The sequence below is a fragment of the Gekko japonicus genome, unplaced genomic scaffold, assembly GCF_001447785.1.
Source record: "Gekko japonicus isolate JY-2015 unplaced genomic scaffold, Gekko_japonicus_V1.1 scaffold1180, whole genome shotgun sequence".
In the NCBI taxonomy this organism is placed as follows: Eukaryota; Metazoa; Chordata; class Lepidosauria; order Squamata; family Gekkonidae; genus Gekko; species Gekko japonicus.
Genome location: NW_015162515.1, coordinates 234,702 through 253,880, shown reverse-complemented (window position 1 = coordinate 253,880; position 19,179 = coordinate 234,702). Strand labels below are relative to the sequence as shown.

At 47.7% G+C, this 19,179-nt stretch overlaps 2 protein-coding genes across 2 annotated transcripts in view; one reads left to right on the top strand and one right to left on the bottom strand.

Moving 5' to 3' along the window:
• Positions 1–6,115, top strand: part of LOC107106112 (chromosome unknown open reading frame, human C1orf112) — a 28,209-nt gene extending 22,094 nt beyond the window's left edge. Inside the window, exons 17-21 of the mRNA XM_015406203.1 lie at positions 1,305–1,418; positions 1,963–2,067; positions 2,850–2,930; positions 4,535–4,654; positions 5,443–6,115. Of these exons, the coding sequence (XP_015261689.1) occupies positions 1,305–1,418; positions 1,963–2,067; positions 2,850–2,930; positions 4,535–4,654; positions 5,443–5,637 (615 nt within the window). The 3' untranslated portion in view covers positions 5,638–6,115. The remainder of the gene's footprint in view (positions 1–1,304; positions 1,419–1,962; positions 2,068–2,849; positions 2,931–4,534; positions 4,655–5,442) is intronic.
• Positions 6,116–6,204: 89 nt separating this feature from the next.
• SCYL3 (SCY1-like, kinase-like 3) overlaps positions 6,205–19,179 on the bottom strand; it is a 27,383-nt gene continuing 14,408 nt past the window's right edge. The window contains exons 8-13 of the mRNA XM_015406202.1: positions 18,147–18,286; positions 16,783–16,970; positions 15,338–15,509; positions 10,197–10,358; positions 9,071–9,780; positions 6,205–6,433 (exon numbers count right to left, since the gene is read on the bottom strand). Of these exons, the coding sequence (XP_015261688.1) occupies positions 6,371–6,433; positions 9,071–9,780; positions 10,197–10,358; positions 15,338–15,509; positions 16,783–16,970; positions 18,147–18,286 (1,435 nt within the window). The 3' untranslated portion in view covers positions 6,205–6,370. The remainder of the gene's footprint in view (positions 6,434–9,070; positions 9,781–10,196; positions 10,359–15,337; positions 15,510–16,782; positions 16,971–18,146; positions 18,287–19,179) is intronic.

Here is a 19,179-nt window from a genome sequence, read left to right as displayed (position 1 = left end):
AGGGGAAGGGAAAGGGATTATAAGCCGCTTGTCCGATCCCTCACAGCTATAAGTCCCATACACGTTTAAGCAAAGTAGTATTTTATTAAAGCCATGTTAGAGCAGGAACAAGTGCACTGTTAAGAATACCTGGGACGGGCTGAACAGGGGATAATGAAAGACATTCAAACAGACAATAACCAATAGAGTTGGTTCCCACCGCGCGGGCAGACTTTCATATTCGCGCTCAAAAGCCTGAGAAGCAACGTTTCTATAAAGATAAACAATTAAAACTTCACACGGTCCAGCTCATTATAGTCTAAGCTAAGCGGCTCCTTCTCCCCACCTGTTAACCTTGCAGATAAGCGTACACTAGAGTTCATAGAATGGAATGCATGACACAGGGATACACACAGAACACAGAGGCGGCATGTGCAGATGCCAGACGAGAGAGGGGGTGTGACGAGGGGGGGGAGAGTGCCCTGAGCTTTCTTTCCTGGGCCATTACGTTGACCCTGCTGGTGGGATAGCTGAAGCTGTGGCAGGAGCCTCCTTTACAGGTTGGTGGTTGTCCCTGTTTTAATGCCATCTTGTTTGTGTTTATGAATTCAGAAGCCACCTTCAATGTCCTACTCCTGCAGAAATGCAGCACAGAATTCATTTTAATGCTAAGGAAGATTCATCCCGGGGATGGGAGGGTAGGTTAGTGGTATGTAAACTTTTGAGGTGTTTCTGTTCTCCTGATGAGGTGCAAGGGATTGGTAGCATTATGTCTGCTCTGGGGCTTTGGAGTTCCTGTGAGCAAGCAGGTTAGTGGTATGTGAGCTTTTGAGGTGTTTCTGCTCTCCTGATAAGGTGTAAGGGATTGGCAGCATTATTGAGGTGTAAGGGATTGGCAACAGACTCTGGGGCTTTGGAGTTCCTGTGAGCAAAGAAATGGCAGTGTGTACCCAGCCCTTTGCGTAGTGTGAAGTTTCCAGTTGTATTGACTAGTTATGTCTAAAAACATTAGGATAAACTGGTTGGGTCAGGCTTTCCATGAAGCATTTGTTTCAGCGGCTGATTCCAGAATGGGTGCGGCCTTCTTTCTTTGTGTGTCTTTAAAATAAACTGGCTGCACCAGAGCATGAAGGGGGCACCAGTCTGCCTCCGTGCTTCAAAGAAAAACTTGGGACTTCACTTGTTGACAGTTGCAGGTTGGCACACTCCTTGCGTCGTGTCTTACTGGTTGGACATGAATGTGCCACTTTAGACATTAAACAGAAATTTGTTTCTATCATACTCCCTTTAATTTTGATAGTTCTTAAACTTCTCTCTTCATGTAGGTATTGATATTGCAGAATTCTCTCCTCCAGCTGAATCCCCCGGACCATGTTCTGCTTGCAATCTTAGATTTTCTCTCTTCAGTGGGGAAATTATGTATTCCCCCAGATTTTCAGGTAAATATGGTGGACTGTTATTCTGTCTGTCCCTTGGGTAGCTTTCTGTATGTGTCCTTTATGGTAAAGACAATGAAACAAGGTACCAGAATCTTGAAAATTATTTTATCAACAGCAGCCATCAAGTAGTTAAGGAAGGTCCAAGTAAACAGAGTCTGAAAACTCAGTAATCCATGAAGGAAGGTATAGACAGAGTAAGACCCCTTAGTCCTCCAGACAGAGTTTGTCACTCTTAATAGGCATAGTGGAGTTTATTTCAGCCTAGAAGTCACTGATCCCTGGCAGCTTCGGTTTCAAACCGACACTTTCTACACTGTTTAATATTGTACTATGGTAGTGTACATGTGGGCAAACCAGTGGCTGGGCCAGTATTTTGTTTGTTGCTTCATTTTGGGGGTTGGGGAATATGGTTTCTTTGTCAGCAAAGTTGGCTGTGGATTTCCTATTGTCAGGTTGTAACTTTAATAATATTCCAAGAAGGGCAATCAAGGGATTGTATAGGGATATAAGCACAAATAATAACTGTGGTTTTTTTGCTTGTTAGGTACAAGTTCTGTCCAAGCTGTCCTGTCTGTTTGCTTCTTTGCTCGCCAGCAATAGCTGGCTGATTCATCAGCATGCCCTAGTGGCGTTCGTTCAGTTTGCAGAGGTAAGAGCTCTGGGGCAGGGGCGAATGGGCATAGTCACCCCCCAAATTAAGCCCTTTTCAGCCCATACCATACTTTACTCTCACCCATTGACATCAGTAGGGCTTAACAGAGGCCCTGTTCAGCTAAAAATAGTTGCAACAAACAAGTACCGTCGTGGCTGATGCTACTCATGTTATGGTTAAATTGCTGGATCGGGGTCAAAAAGGGTCATTCTCTATGTCACATCAGCACTGCTACAAGCATACATATGCGGGCAGGCATATTTGCCATTAAGAGACAGGCTGTTGAGGAGAAATGAACACATGTGCTAAAACTTGCCGTTTTCTGTGCAGCAGCTCCGTACCACTTCAGACTGGTATTTCAGCAGCAGCAACTTTTAACTTTGATTTTTATCGGCTACTTGTTATCTTACGGAGCTCGAGGTGGCTCATAAAATACATAAAATGGATTACATAAAAACACAGAAAACCAACATTTTAAAATCAGAATCACGAAATCATAATTTAGGACTGCTTTAATCAAATACTTGAGGTATATGGTTAAAAACCAGCAGTATGGAATTTTAAAATCAAATTAAAATATAGGTATTGGTTGGCAAAGAGTGAGAAGAAAATGTAGGCGCCTGGACTTCACATGGTTTTGTTCGCAATTCTAGAACAAAGTGCTTTCAGATGTTTTAGGGAAGTGCCATGGCGGTCATTGATTCTTGCTGTCGAAGTAACCTAGTAAACAGTTTGGGGGTGTTTTGAGTGTATGTGAACATTTCCATTTCTTTCTTAAGGAAACAAGCCATGAAGACATAATTCCCCAGTGCCTCAGCTCTGAAGAAACTAAAAGCAAAGTTGTTTGCTTCCTGTCAAAGGTACTTTATATAGAAATTATAAAGCTGCTACTGGATCAGGGCTTTAAAACCAAGATGGTTTAATTGTTATAGCAGCCACTGGGTATGCTTCCCTGTTCAGGAAACATGTGAATTTCAAATCTTTTGAATCAAGGTTTGAATCTTTTTTGGGGGGTTAGGGTGGGAAGAGTCCCCTTGGTGACTTTTAAGTCACTGCCTAATGTGACTTGTCTTTTTTGTTGTGCTATGCATGTGCCATCCCTCCTCTGATAGTTTTATTCCAAGTTCCTGTTATCCTGTTCTGTGGAAATGCCACCAGCAACTGGCAAAACAAATCACCATTAGGAGAGGTTACAGCATAGCTGCCGGCTTGTCTCTCATGCAGAACTTTGTTATAATGGGTTATAGCTGAGGGAAGGACACAGAGAGAGAAGCCCTGATTGCAAAGAATGGACTTTATAGTCTGTTAGAGTAGGGGAATTGGAGGAATTTGGTATCTTTATTTTTGGCTTTGAATAGTTTGGTCAGTTCTTTGTCAGTGGAGGAGAGAGTGCACATCAGGTTACTCCTCCCACTTGCTTTTTCATGGTGGTAGAAAGTGCTGTCATCACAGCCAACTTACTTTTTATTTATTTTATTTACTTTATTTCCTGTCTTTAACCCTAGTGGGGACCCAGAGCAGCTCACAACATTTTTCTCTCCTCTGTTTTATCCTCACAACAACCCTGTGAGGTTGGCTAGGCTGGGAGTGTGTGACTGGCCCCAGGTCACCCAGAGAGGTTCCATGGCACAAATGGGGATTCAAACCTGGATTTCACAGATCCTAGTCTGACACTTTAACCACTACACAACGTATGGCGACCCTGTACGGTTTTCAAGGCAAGAGACATTCAGAGGTGGTGTGCCACTGCATTCCTCTGTAGCAATCCTTGGAGGTCTCCCATCCAAATGCTAACCAGCACCAACCCTGCTTAGCTTCGAAAGATTGGGCTCGCCTGGGCCATGCCCTTTAGGGAAGGCTATGTAAATGAGCTGGGTTTCTAGCCCAAAGAACTGCAGGGAGGTAGAACTTTCCACATCCGGTTCAGTTGGCTTCTTTTTTCCTTCTCCCCCCCCACCTCTTTCCCAGGCCAGCAGCAAGTGGGGTGTGTGCGTGCGCTTTTGGTACCATTTGAGGCTGAGGGTGCAATTTGCCCCCTTTTCCTACTTGTCTCTCTCCTCCAGCACCCAGCACCTGGGCCAGAACAGTGGCTCTGGGGACATCCAGCATCTTGTAACCTTTGGGACAGGCTTACCTGAGGAGGGATGCGGGGCTCTTTTTTCCCCAGACTAGAGCCTTTTGCTGACTGCTTGAAATTGAGTTTCTGTATATCTAAACTAGTTCTCTCTGGTTGGTCTTGCTAGCTTGTGACTTGGTGTAGTTTCTTGCTGTTCACTGAATTTGGTTCTGTCACGGCATTAAGGTCATCTTTATTACTGTTTCTCCAATTGCAAGCCTCTTCAAGCTGTATGAAAAGATGTGGCTACAGATGTTGTTAAATCAGCCTACAATTGGGTGATCTATTCTCTGGTGGATAATGTGGCTGCCTCTCCTTAGTTACTCCTCCTGTGGCCTTTTCTCCCAGGGCTGCCGTGCAGAGGAGGTGGCGGAAGCCAGAGCAGAACGAATGAAAGAGGAAAACGGTCTTTTCCATCGCCTCCTGGTAGAGGCTCGAGCAAAGAGACAAGGAACTGCAGTATTAGAGGTACGTTGTGCTCTTGGGGGTGAGGAGCCTCATCAGAGGTGGAGGTGCCAAATGTCAGTAATGCCCCATACCCACCGTCATTTGAAAAAAGTAGTCCTCTGTCAACAAAGGAGGTATTTTTGGCTGGATAGGCAGTCTCACTAGGCCAACTGACCTGTGAAAAGGAAGCCAGGAAGCGGTTCTGCTCCACAGCTTGTTCTGGTAAGAGGGCAGAAGGGTGGACAGGAGGACTTCCAGGATTCATTTTTCTCCTGAACAGCCACTTTGTTTTTAGGAACTGCCATGGAAGGATAAAGTTTTGAAGCAGAGAGACCATAAGATGCATTCTGAGGCAACTGGGCTTTGCGGTAGCAGCCCCTTTCCCATCATTGAATTTCTGTGGCTGGAATCCAGGTGTTCCTACAGCACCCATCATTATGGGGCTCGTGGTGGAATGTCTTAAGCAACTGCACCACTGACACATGAAAATCACTAGGGGAGGAACTACTTTTAAAGCACGTGGCTAGAGGTGGCTGTTTCCCAGAGTGCTGCACCCTCTTCTTTGCCAGCGCAGGCTGGGCTGCCAGCTTCTGGCAGAAAACACAGTCTGGGCAGGATCTACCCAGCGTTTAGACATTTGTGAGCAATTCTACATAAACTAGAGCCTGAAGAGCAAATGCCAGCCCATTAAGCTCTCTGGGGCTTTGAGTGTGTGTGTGTGTGTGTGGGGGGGGTCCTCTTACATTTGTTAATGGTTTTACTGTTGGGGATGCCATGCCATAGAAGTATTCTTGTGTTTCAACCTGCAGTCCTCCCCCAAAAGAACGTGCTACTCACCCAGTGAGAGGCAATATGAGTCTGCGATCGACGGTGCTGCAGGGGCACTGGAGGCTGTGAAGCTCCTGCTGCAGAAGGGCCCGCCCCCAACGTGGCTTGCCAAGAAACTGGAAGCATTGCAGGCCACACTGAACAGCCTGAAGGACAGCACACGGTGGCCACCCTGATGCTCTCACCTCTGGACCCCTTCAGGACTTACTGTGAGCAGCAGCTGCCGCCGTTCTTGGTTAAGCCTGTTTTGGTTTGTACGTGTCACACAGCAGCCTCTTGACTGGAAGGGTGAAGGTACTACTCACCACGGGCTAAAATACTTGCAACTTTCTCAGACTGCCGCTTTAAGGACTGGGCTTTTTTTAATGACTTAATGTAGTTCAAAACAAACACTCATTAGCTTCAGAGTGGTTTTCATTCAAAGGATATACCTTCTGGAAAACAGAAACCTCAACAATGGCAGATAGGTGGGAACAAAACTCACCCCATAAGAACAAAATAGATTTGTTGCTGTTCTGCCTTACAGACCCATTCTCAGGTCCGTTTGCACAAGAGCTTTTGGAGAATATTTGTCATCATATCTTGCGCATCTTAATAGGTGCACTGTGAGGCTTCATTTTCTAACTAAACAGATGGTACAGACACAACGAGTGAATTATCCATTTATTTTTCCTAGTGTTCTCCATAAACAACTCTTCCAGAAAGATAAAACAATCTATCTTCAATGCATCCCTTCAGTCCCAGAGCTTTTTTTCTAGCACCGAGGGCAGTAGGTCCGTCTTGCAGGTTAGAAAAGTAAATACTTGTTCCAACTAGGAAGAAATTGAGGGGTTTTTTGCTGCTTGTGGAGAGAAAATTGTCCAGGGCACAGTAGAAGCAGCAAACTCCAACACAAGCAAAGGTCCGGTGTCACCAGGTGGTTTCATCTTCCCACTTTAGCTCCTCCTCTTCTTCCCAGCCAACATCATCTACCTGGAATAATTACACAAACATCAGAATCCCTTGTGGCCTTGCTGGCAAAAACTGATTAACGTACCTAGGGAAGCTAAAACAAAGAACAGGTCAAAACAAGTTTACCCTGGGGAGGTTTTTTAGTTTGTAGAAAATAAAGCAGGAGTCCACTATCACTTTACAAAGTGACAACAAACTTATGCTAGGATATACTATTAAATCAGATGCATGCATTGTACACTGCAAAGAGGATGGCTGAGAGAAGGAAGACATATTACAGAGAGAGGCCAATTTAAGGCCCCTGGCCAGAGAGGACCACTCGCTGTGTTGGCTGGGGGTATAGGAGGGAAGCGAGTGCCTCAGATAGGGAAGGGTCGGGGAGTTTCGTCACTCCCCGAGTCACCTTCCTCGGGGTCGACAGCCGCGTCTCTTGTCTCTCTAGCTTGCCTAGCCAGTCGCCTCCGAAATCCTCCCACTCTCCTTGCTTCCCTCCTTTTATCTTCCTTGCGTAACACCTCCCTTCCCCTTCCCAGTACTCTTACTGCTCTCTTAACCTGCCCGTCACCTCTTCTATCGTCCCTATGGTGTGTTTCTCTCCTAGTCCCACCCTCTTGTGGTTCCCCCTGGATCTCGCCCTGAGTTGGGGAGTGGCCACTTCTGGTGTGCGTAAGGAGCCTGACGCTGTCTGCCGCAGCCTCTCCAACCCTTCTCCCGTGGGTAAGACCGGGTTTCTCCAGTTGCCTCACACTCAGGACTGTGCGTGTCCCCCTTGCGTCGGCGGGTTAGGGGATGAGCCCGTCTCCGCCCGTTTCTCTGACGTCCTTCTCCGTGGAGGGAGTGGGGTGGGCCTTCCAAGGGCTTCTGGTTGTCCGCCTGCGACCTTTCCCATATTGTGACGGCTGCAACCCTCGTTGCCCCACGAACCCCCTCCCCAGGGAGTTCTGTCTTCCAGGGTACAATCCACTCAAGTCGATTTCCACCCAGTTGCTTGCAGCCTGATTATATATTCATTGGTTTTATGCTTCTTCATACACCTGATTAAGTTAGCTCTGACTCACCAAAAGTTACGATGAAATAAGTTCCTAGTCTCTTTAAGTGTCACTAGACTTCTATTTTATTGTGCTGCTACAGACTGCCACTGCTACCCATCTGGAATTAGTTTGTCCAGACATAAGCAAACTTTAACCTGGGAAACCGCAAAGTCTTCATGTTACTCACAAAAAGTACGGACCACCAGACGGTATTTGAAGGAGGGAGCACAGTGGCTCATGAAAACCCCTCCCCGGCCACAAATTTTGTTAGTCTTTAAGGTGCTCCTGGACTCCTGCTCTTTTCTACCACCAGTGGACTACAAAGTAATTGGTTGCTGCCATTAATTTGAGAACTACTTAAGGCAGCATCCCTCTATCGTAATCAAATGGCTAACAAAAGCACACAACATTATGTGTGCACTGTCTCCCCCAGAACTCTAAGAGTATACTGGAACCGCCAAAGCTCATGTTCTGCTTTTCACAAACTCTTTGCACCAAGGGCTAAATGTTGACAGTTCAAACACAATTTGTGCTGCATAGCCATTTTTTTAAAATGGGTCATATTGCTTTTTTATTAAAACTGCAAGAAACCAGTTCCCAAGGCGCAGTGGCTGCTTCTGTGGAGTGTGGAGTCCCAGGGCACTCTGCCTCAATGTGAAGTTAGCCCTGTGGCGATATGAAAAACACACTGAGCTCACTCTAGGTTACAGGAGCATCGAGCCCCCTGGCCATTTGGCTCTCCCTTGCAGCCTCACAGAGAGAGTCAGCCTGCAGTGTGGGTTCGGTGTATGAAGGTAAAGGTAAAGGTTCCCTTGCTCGAAAGCCAGTCGAATCCGACTCTAGGGTTGCGGTGCTCATCTCCGTTTCAAAGCCGAAGAGCCAGCGCTGTCCGAAGACGTTTCCGTGGTCATGTGGCCGGCATGACTAAACACCAAGGCACACGGAACGCTGTGACCTTCCCACCGAAGTGGTCCCTATTTATCTACTTGCAATTTCTTGCTTTCGAACTGCTAGGTTGGCAGGAGCTGGAACTAGAGACGGGAGCTCACTCCGTCATGCGGCACACTCGGGTCTCGAACTGCTGAACTACCGACCTTCCACAGCCTGCAGTTCAGCGTCTTAACCACTTGAGCCACCGCAGCTCCTGTATGAAGGGTGTATGAAGGGCAGACAGCAAATCATAACGGGCTTCGTCATCGGATTGCGTACATGGCGATATGAAAAACACACTGAGCTCACTCTAGGTTACAGGAGCATCGAGCCCCCTGGCCATTTGGCTTTCCCTTGCAGCCTCACAGAGAGAGTCGGCCTGCAGTGTGGGTTGGGTGTATGAAGGGCAGACAGCAAATCTTAACGGGCTTCGTCATCGGATTGCGTACATTTATGGAGGCCATTGCATTTAGAAAGAGGGGGGTCTGTTTCCATGACAGTTTTGGGGGGAGCTACTCTAAAATTACTGGGAAAGCTATGTATGGTTCTCCAGATTGGTAAACTGGGGTGTACAATCTCTACACAGAAGGCTGCCAAAAGTCTTTGTATTGCTTTGTTCCCTTGCTTAAACAGGTCAGAGCAATCTGAGTAAAGCAGTGGAGTTCTGTGCCCCAAGAACGCAGCCCTCAATCCTCACCTCTGTAACTGCAGCAGCTGCAAATTTGGAAGAAAACCGCACCTTCTGAGCATCACCCAGACTGCTGGAAACTGCATCTAAGTTGCTCTGAGCAACGGGGTGGGGCCCCAGCTCTGGCAAAATCAGGAGCGCCGATGCAGGTTTGATGTCTGGCACCATATCAGCAAACCAGTCCAGTTCAGGGTCATGCGACTCCTTCTTCTTCACCTGGATCGTGAATTCCTCTCCTAAACTGCATTCCCACTTTGGAGACCTTTCCAGATGTGACGCCTTGGGCTGCCTGGAGCTTTTGTCCCACAGGTCCTTGTGGTCATAACCCTCACTGCTGCTGCCAGGCCCAGAGGAAGAATTCGAAGGTAGAGTTCTAGATTCTCTTTTGAGCTCCAGCATACTGGGAGGGAGCCGAGGCTCTGCGATGTCACTGGGCCTGTTTCCTGAGGAGCTTTTAAAGGGAGGGTTGTGAGCCACATCGGCCCAAGTTTTCTTATCTGTGAGATCATGGTTGGTAAGACAGGGACCACTGCCGGCATGGAACTCTTGCGTTTCCGTATTGACAGTTGCGTTTTTCTCAGTCTCTGGCTCCTCACACTCACTCCAGTCCGGCCATTCCTCTGTTGTGTTCTCAGTTCCCAGTGGGCAGCTACCATCGTCCCTCAATGGGTTTAATCCAGCAGGAACACCATTCAAAGAGCAGGAAGCGTCTTGTTCCCCTGTGGAAGGCACACAACATCATATCTGCTCAAGTAACGAGCCTGACAATCCTATCAGGACTATGCGCTAGAGTAAAAATGCTTGCAAATGCCTCTTTGGACCTCCTTCCAAGGGATGACTGCACCCAGTTTTCTCTCTCCACTGCACCCTCCCCACTACTCCATGGCATTTTGTCCACAAAGGCTCATCCAACCCACAGTATCAAGCTTTCTAGCCCTAACCCAACAGTGAACCTTGCCAAACAATTAGAAGGAAATGCTCATGTGATGAAGGGGAAAGTGGGCATCTCCCAGTCTAAAGTGGTGAAACGAAGTGCCATCAGGGTTTTGGGACAGCTTGATGCAAAAAAAAAAAAAAACCATTTGGAAGGCTTTAGCAGCAAGGAGTGAAATGTAATAAGGGGTAAAGTGATTACCTTTCCTTAAGGCCACACGAGAGTCTTGCCTTGGCACATGGTTCTTGTTGCTGAAGGATGTATTTCCAGAGTTGGGGCACTTGAAGAGGACTCCCGAAGGATTATTCTGCAGGGGTTTATACGTTTGCTTACTCTGGCAGCTCATTATGTGGGTGGGAGAGTCTGTAAGGATACACAAGCAAAATATACTTGAATTTATATGCTGCCATCAAGCTCTCAGCATGGCAGGACACAAAGGATCGGACTGTGCTGTTCAGACAGAAACCATCTGTCCCTTGCTCTGAAACTGACATAACCTTTAAACGAGTGGTCAGGGGACACACTCAGGTGACCTTATGGCACACAAATGGCCTTATTCAATTAGATTTGTATGCCGCATCTCGGGATATAAACAGCAAGGACGTAAAAACAAGCCAGGTCAGTAAAAACATGCAGGGGCATAAATGCAATATAAAACAGCAGTCTTCAGGCTAGGAGCAGATCATAAAACAAAGAAAGACAGATCTCTTTAGTTAAAGAGCACGGACAGTGTGAAGTGCTTTGGGCTGGAAAGGAAGGAAGGTGCCAGGCGAGCCTCAGGGGGAAGGGATTCCACAGGAGAGGCACCACCACTGAACTGGAAGAAGCCCTGGCTGGTTTGCTCTGCAAGGGGGCAGCACAGAGAAGAAATGGATCTGGTGGGCTGGACAATACTGGAAGAAGCAGGCCTTCAAGCACCCTGGCCCCAAGTTGTTCAGGGCCTTAAAACAGCCCATATTTTAAATTGTGCCTGGAAAAAGATGGGCAGCCAGCACAAATCTTCCAGCACAGGTGACAGGATCCTTGCAATCACCCCCTGACAATAACCTGGCTGTCACATTCTGGATCAGTTCAGAATTTCTGAACAAAGGCTGCTCCACCTGGATGCAATTGGATCATGGCTGACTGTAGCCAAATCACACTTTGAGGAATGGCCAAAGCTCGTGTATCCCCTGAAGCTGGTGAAAAGCACCATGTGGCCAGGATCTAGCAATATCCCGGGCTACGAACCTGCTCTAGGACAGGCTGACTTCTCAGTCCTCAAGTATCTTTTTCATTAACCACCAGTACCTCACATCCTGTTTAGCCTGAACTTCAGTTTATTGGCCCTCACTCCTCCCATTACCTTCTCCAGGAACATGTTCAGAGCTGGGAATCATCTGCATATTCGTGGAACCTCACTCCAAACCCCCAGAAGATCATTCCCAGTGGTTTTGTGTAGATGTCCCCCATGCTGTTAAACAAGACAGATCCCAGGAGGACTCCATAGCACAGATGCCATGGGGCCAAGCAGCAGTCACCCAGAACCTTGTTCTGGAATCACAGAGTTGGATGGGCCCGTACAGGCCATCTAGTCCAACCCCTTGCTCAATGCAGGATCAGCCTAGGGCATCCCTGACGAGTGTTTGTCCAGCCGCTGCTTGAAGACTGCCAGTGAGGGGGAGCGCACCACCTCCCTAGGCAGCTGATTCCACTGTTGCACAACTCTTGCTGTAAAAATGTTTCTCCTAATATCCAGCTGGTACCTTCCCGCCCTTAATTTAAACCCATGATTGCGAGTCTTCTCCTCCGCTGCCAACAGGAACAGCTCCCTGCCCTCCTCTAAATGACAGCCCTTCTTCAAATACTTCAAGAGAGCAATCAGTCAGCCACGTTAAGAGTGGAACCTCCAAAGCTCTCTGTCCCCTGCTCCCACCCTAGCCAGCTTCTCCAGACGGATATGATTCAAAGGTTGCCAAGAAATTCAGGAAAACCACCATGGATGCACTCTCCCTCTCCTGATGAAGACTGGCAGTCGGGGCGAACAAGGCTGTTTCCACCCTAAACGAAGATGCAAGTCTGGATTGAAATAGTTCAGATAATCCACCTCATCCAACAATGCCTGGAGTTGCATCACCCACCCAAGCACCTTGCCCAAGAATGTCATGTTGGTTTCCCGAGATAGCCAGAGCTACATATTTCCAAAGCGGCTTGTCCACAACATCAAGCCTTTCTATGATTCATCCATAACAACTGGAACTGATTGCGTCCCAACAGCATCCTGATTACTGACTACATAGATTTTTTTTAAGGTTAACACAAGTACTTCTTGAGGTGTTTTTCCTCCCGCAGAGAAGGGAATGTGTCTTTAAAGAGGCTGCCTGCTGCAGGGTGTGTATGAGAGAGATTTAAAAATGAAGAATGTTTTTCCCCAGAACTATTTTATTTACATGCATACATATGCAGTTTTAACAAAGCAACTCATACAACAAATAGACTAAGTTTTCTTTTGAGTAAAACCCTACTCATTCGTACTGATAAAGAGATGAGATGAGAACAAGATCTTGAAAACTCCACTGTGTACAGACCTGTGAAACAGAGAGATTTCTTATTTCTCAGGCACTGGTTAATTGAGGATGGCCTGTCTAAACTTTTCAGGTTGCTGCAGGCTGATTCAGATTCTCTGATCTGAATCGGCTTCCCACCGAATTGCCGCCAAATTTCAGTGACAATTCGGCCCCATTATATCCTATGGGCCATTGAAGTCAATGGCGAAAACATAGGGTATATTCTGGGGGCTGGAGGGGAGGGGGTTTGAGGGAGAGGCTCCAAACTCTCAGGGTAGCTGCTGGAGCCTCTCCCCAAGATACCAACCAAGTTACCAACCAAAAAGTAACTTTCCCCCCCACCATAGAGAACAATGGAGGGGATAGGGGCAACCTGTTTGAGGGCCCATAGAATTGGACCCCCTGGTCCAATGCTCTTGAAACCTGGTTGGTATCTTGGGGAGAGGCTCCAGCAGCTACCCTGCGAGTATGGAGTCTCTCCCTCAAGCCCCCTCCCCTTCAGCCCCCAGAATATACCCTATGTTTTTGCCATTGACTTCAATGGCCCATAGGATATAATAGGGCTGAAATTGACATTCGGCTGGCCCCCGAAGTGCTGGTACTGACGAAACTGACATGCGAGAGTCTTACTGCCAGCTGAAATTGATTCTGGCCGATTCGGCCAATCCAAATGGGGTGAATTTTTTTATTATTATTTTTGCACACCCCTAGTCTAAACAGACCCAGTATATGTGCTTCTGGAGGGAATCAATCATTTTTATTATATTTTTTAGGTGGACCAAGCAAACTTTACTATTCTCAATTTCACAGCTAGCAGAACCTGCCTGGCAAAGGCATTGATTCTTTCTCTGCCTCTAATATCAGGCACACTAATGTTTGTCACTGCATGCAGTACAGAAAGAAAAGAATGAACTCCCTCACATTAGACCCTAAGTCCCTTGACTTAGTCAAGAGAACTGTCAGACTCGAGAATCCCACACCCAGCGGTCTTCACCAAATCCATACCTAAGGTGCTGTCAGGCAGCTACAGACCACATCTTCTAACCAATAGCCCAAAGAAGACACTCCAAAACAATGTTAGCTAATGCCTAGAGCATACGGATCACAGGTGGTTATGCCTATATGGCCCCTCAGTTTTGAGGCCACATTTACTTCCTGGCCTAACCTACAAAGACTAGAGTGGCCAATCAGGACTATGGAGAGAATGTATCCCTCTGAGGCCAGTCCTAAGGCTGTTGTGCTTCTGATGGTGGTTGGGACCGTGGCTGTCTTCCTCCTGATGATACCCTGCACAAGGACCAGGCAGATTACAAAGATGAGATGATCTTCTGTGGGATCCAAAACTGCAGCCAATGGCACTGTTATCAGCTATCCTTGCATGGCTGAAGTCTCTTCAGGAACCTCTCTCAGATTAGGTGTCCAACACATTCAATGAAGTTTTCAACACGGTAGCCTTTCTAGCAGACATCACGTGGTATGCTGGCAAGGACCACAGCTGTAACTGGTGGTAAAGATGAGGCCGCCTCTGCCGTGTTCGAAGAGAGATCTCTTTGGCAAGTGTGTTGAGAAAGCTGCAACCAAGGTAGGAGGGGCATCCAAACCTTGCAGACATGGCCCTTCGAGGCAAGATCGCGTCTGTTTGCACCAGTCTCAATAATCCCAGTACTGGAGGAAGGCAATCCAAGCCATGCAGACCTTTCAAGACCTTTAAAAGTTCCAGATCTGGGGGGAGGGAGGGGGGGCGCAGGCTTCCAGCAAACGTGCCTCCACCTCTTTCGCTTCCCCAGGAGTTGCTGCCCACATACTTTCACACTGTTAAGTAGGAGGTTCCTTTTTAAAATCAAAACAAAAACCAGGAAGATTTTGGGGATCAAAAGCACAACTGGCTGCAATGCTGATTCTGTGCTGACTTGGCATGCACACAGATACACAGAACCTAAGACAAACTGGCACCTGCTCAATCTATTAGAAGTTGCCACATGGACAAGACCCCGTGGTAAGAATGCAAGTGACCTGCTGGATCAGACTCGGTCCAGCATCCTAGTCCGGTTCCACACAGAGGCCAAGGCCCTTGTTTGATGCTGCCTACCTCTGAATATGGAGGTTCCCTCCACTCACCATGGCTAATAGCCACTGCTGGATGGATCTACCCCCCCATGAATCTGACTCCCTTTTAAAGCCATCTGTGATGTTGGCCATCTCTACATCCGCTGGCACCGAATTCCAACATTTAATTATTTGTTGAGTTAAAAAAAAATCCTTTCTTGAACCTATTGCCTATCAACATCATTAGGTGCCCATGAGTTCTAGTATTCGTCTTCTCCCTCTATCCACTTTTTCCACCTCGGGCGCAATTTTACGCCCCCCAACCCCCCCCCCCCCCCCCCAGCAGTTTTTTTTCCTAAACGAAAAAGTTACAGTTCAGCCCTTCCTCATAGTGAGCTGCAATCCCTTGATAATCTTGGTTGCTTCTCCACTGCACTCTAAGATGCACTGGTTTCTTTGTACTGACTGCACAACACCCACCAGTTTCCCTATGCTTTGCACTGATTATCTAAACAACGCCCCACCCCCAAGGAGAAAGCCTGAGTCCAAAAGCTGCCGTGTCTATTTCTGGCAGACTTCTAACAGCCTATCTGGCCCCAGTGCTGTTGAGCAGAACTGCAGCTGCCTGCAGAAAGCCATTCTCAAGGGTGGCGCTTGAGTCGCACTCTCTTCACCCTGCTCTGAGCAGGTGAGCTGCCCTACAACCAGCTTGTCTGATTTAAAGGCAAACTCAATACTTGATTCACTTACCTTCAGGGGAAAGGTCGGAGGTTTTGGTGAAGCTTGGCGCTGAGCACTTGAAGATCTTTGTTCTGTCGCCCCCTACAACAACGTCAGGTCCGAGCAGGGAGACTAACACTCCTAAACTCTGCAGCGTTACAGCTACCAGAGCATCACTGGTGTCGCGCAGCCCCAGTAAAACCTAAAAGGAGGATATGCTGTCAAGCACAATCCAGCTCCCGCATCCATGAAACTGAGTAACTACATTTGCTACCAGTTTGTATCATTCCCTTCCCCCCCACCCCCCACCCCCCCAAAAAAAAACCATTTGGGGGAAGTCCAAGTAACACCGCTCTTCAGTTTAATCTGGAATTATGGCAGACCCAGGTTCAAATCCCCACTCTCCCATGGAAGCTTGCTGGATAACTTTCGGCCCACTAACACTTTCAGGCTAACCGGTGTCACCGGGTCGTTGAGAAGATACAGTGAAGAAAGTGAGTGTTGTAAGCCACTTTGGATTCTCATTGGGGAGAAAAGTGGGGTAGAAATGAAGTACGATAAGAATATATATTCTGGCAACCCTTCACCATCCTTGGTTCATTGCAAAATAAAGAGATCTTGAATGGAGAGGAACACAAAGTTGGACAGAAAGCTCACTGTGAGGGAATCCCCAACAAGCCACATTTATTAGCCAAACAGGCAAGAGACTGAACGGTAAGAGCCAAAGAAGCTGTGAGGTAGGACTGGTTAAAACGGAGGGAGACACAAGGGCGCACCGAGAGGCACGACAAGAGGGCTCCAAGCTCAAATCTCCCCACGGTGGAGTGGAACTTTCCTGCCTCCCACCGCAGCCTGACGCTCTCCAGGAAATACGGTCCCTGGAGGATAGGGGACCCCGAGGCATGACACGAGGGGGAGTCTGCGGTAGGAAAGGGGGAGACGGCCCGTTTACTCTGGATCCAGCTTGGATCCGCTTAACACAGCAGGCCTGCCCAGATATTTGCTCTTTTTGGGAGGACATAATTACGTCAACTTTGTATTAGAATGTTCACTGATCTTTGAGGATGCCGAGGTGCTTTTAAATTATCTGCCTGTCTCCTGCAGACTAACTGATGGCCAAAAAAACGGACCCCCCGTGCCCTTGCTAAAAGACTTATGTAACAAAACTGGAGAGATGAATACGCCCACCGCCAGTAACCCCAAGAACTGAAGACATTATAACCTTATCAACAATTGAATTTATAGCATACAGATGAACAGTTGAACATATCTTTAGATGCTGGAAAACCTTTTATAGAGGCTTATCTGTAAACCTGCCACCATTGTTGTAATATTTTTTTTAATTTCTTTCTGTTTCGGGTAAAAGATATGAAATTTGATTTTTTAAAAAATAAACAGCTTTGACCATCAACTCAAGTTCTCTCCGCTCCCGGAAGCTGGCGTTTGAGAGGCTGCGCTCCATTTGCCATACTGACCTGTGGCAATATGATGTTCTTCAATTCTTTCTGCGTGAACAGCTCGGCGTAGGCATCCAGGTGAGACAGTAACACTATCCGCACATGCTCCTCATGCACCTCGAAGAGCTTCAGCAGCACCGGGCTGACATGCGCCTGGAACATCGCTGGAGAAAGCAGGCCATTGATTTGATTCTCACCCACTTTATCTAGGGTAAAGAGTTGGAGAGTCACCATGATGCCGGAGTGAAACTAGCCCTTCCAGACGTGCTGCCACATATCTATGCTTTGGAAAACCACACAGGTTGTATTTTTAGCCAGGGCTGGGAGCAGTCTTCCAAGGTTCTGCAGGGGTTGGAAGCACAAGCGAAAAGCAACTGAGTGCCTTGGGAGACAGGCGGGCAACTGGGACCAGAGCAGGAAGACAGACATCAATAGGTGAGAAGCACAGAGCTTCTTTCCCATCTATTAAGACAGATCTTTTGGGCCGAAGGACAATCTGGAGCTCTGCAGGACCGTCGGTACCAGGTGAGAAGGGGAGGAGAAGCGGCATTAGGTCACAATAGCCACCCCCTCCTCACACTTTGCTGCCATCTGAACAGCAGCAGAGCTCATGTCTTCACCAAGGGAGCTGGTTCCTGTATCATCATTCGGGACTCTTCATCTGCCTTAACCAGCTCTCTCCCTCTAGAGTAAGAAAAAACTGGCGCCATTCCTTTAATGAACGGTTTATTTTATTTATTCATTTATTCCCCACCTTCCCCTCCAGTTCGGACCCAAACAGCTGACGCTGTTCTCTCCATTTTATCCCCACAACAACACTGAGAGGGAGGTTAGGTTCAGCGTGTGTGTGAGTGGCCCCAAATCACCCAGCAGAGTTCCGTAACAGAGTGGGGATTTGAAACTAGGTCTCCCAGCCCCGAGGGCGACACTCTCACCGTTACACCAAGCTGGCTCTCACGCTGGTTTAATTCTTTGGTCTTTTCCCCCTTCGCAAAACCTCTCCCCTCGTCCCATCCATCTTGTTACCCTTTGGCCACCTTTTCGGCTCTCTTTCCCCCTCCCACAAGAATGAGGGATAGTGAATGATTTCAACCGCTGGGTTACATTCATACGTTACACCCAACACCCCGGCCAAGATTTCCCAGTCCTTGGTGGGGATATTCACACACAAAAAAGGAACGTGCTGGACAAAGCAATCAACAGCTTCGAATCTTACTCCGGTAAAATTGCCTTCACAAATACCAGGAAAGGATCACCATCTTGTTTGTGTTCTGAAATAGTCCAGATGCTCATAAGCAGAGGTGTCAGTAGGTACCCCCATCCAGCCCCTCTGAATTCACACAGTGATGCCCGTGTCATATTCTGGAAGAGAAAATATTCACCCATCCTTGGCCCCAGGAGGTGGGGGAGGAAGCTCTTGACGGCGACAGGCTCAGCAAACACAAGCTGATTGAGCAGGAGAGGCACCAGCCGCAAAGCTATCAGCTTCTCCGACAAGCCGGCGACTCTGTCCAGCAGAAATCTGCATTACAAGAGAAGACGGTCAGCCAGCTTCCTTCATAGCTGCCTAATGGGGGAGTCGGGCACCACTCAGCTCCACCACCACCCCTTCTGCCTTGGCCATTCACAACCCAAATTCTCACAGGTGCAGGACTCAACTGTGAGAGTGTGCGTGTGGTACACATGCTCCCACAAGCACACAGCAGCCTAGTACCAAAGCAAAATACATTATTATTATTATTATTATTATTTACTGAATTTCTGAATGACCCCATCCCTGAGTACACAGGGCTATGGGCGATTTACAACCGATTAAAACATACAAAAATACAGTTTAAAAATCAACAAATCAATCCTAATTTCACAGTCTTCAGATGGCATCTATAATTTAATCTAAAACCTGCTCTGGACTGTTCTTCCGTCTCACGGGCAGGTTAAGGAGGAGCCCAAAGCAGGCAAGGTGGAAGGGAAGAGGAGGGTGCCAGCCATGACGGGAAACCTTCACTGTCCTCCACCAAAGGCCTGGCGGAACATCTCTGCCTCGCGGGCCCTGCGGAGTGGCATTCGGTCCCGCAGCAGGGCCCCTGGTGGAGGTGGGCAGGGACTGCAGTGTTCCCTCTAAGCTGAGTTAGTGTGAGCTAGCTCACAATTTTTTAGCCTCCAGCTCACAGATTTTTGTCTTAGCTCAGGAAGGATGGCTCCAGAGCAAACTGATTTATGCAGTATCACAGGCTCACAACTTTCAAGCCAGTAACTCACAAAGCAGAATTTTTGCTCACAAGACTCCACAGCTTAGAGGGAACATTGGCAGGGAGTCCCACCAGGTCGGGGCCTCCAGGGATCACCAGGGATGTGAAAGTTTTCTGCTGATAAAGGTTACTCCGGAGAGAACACAGAAAGGCCAAAAGCAGGAAT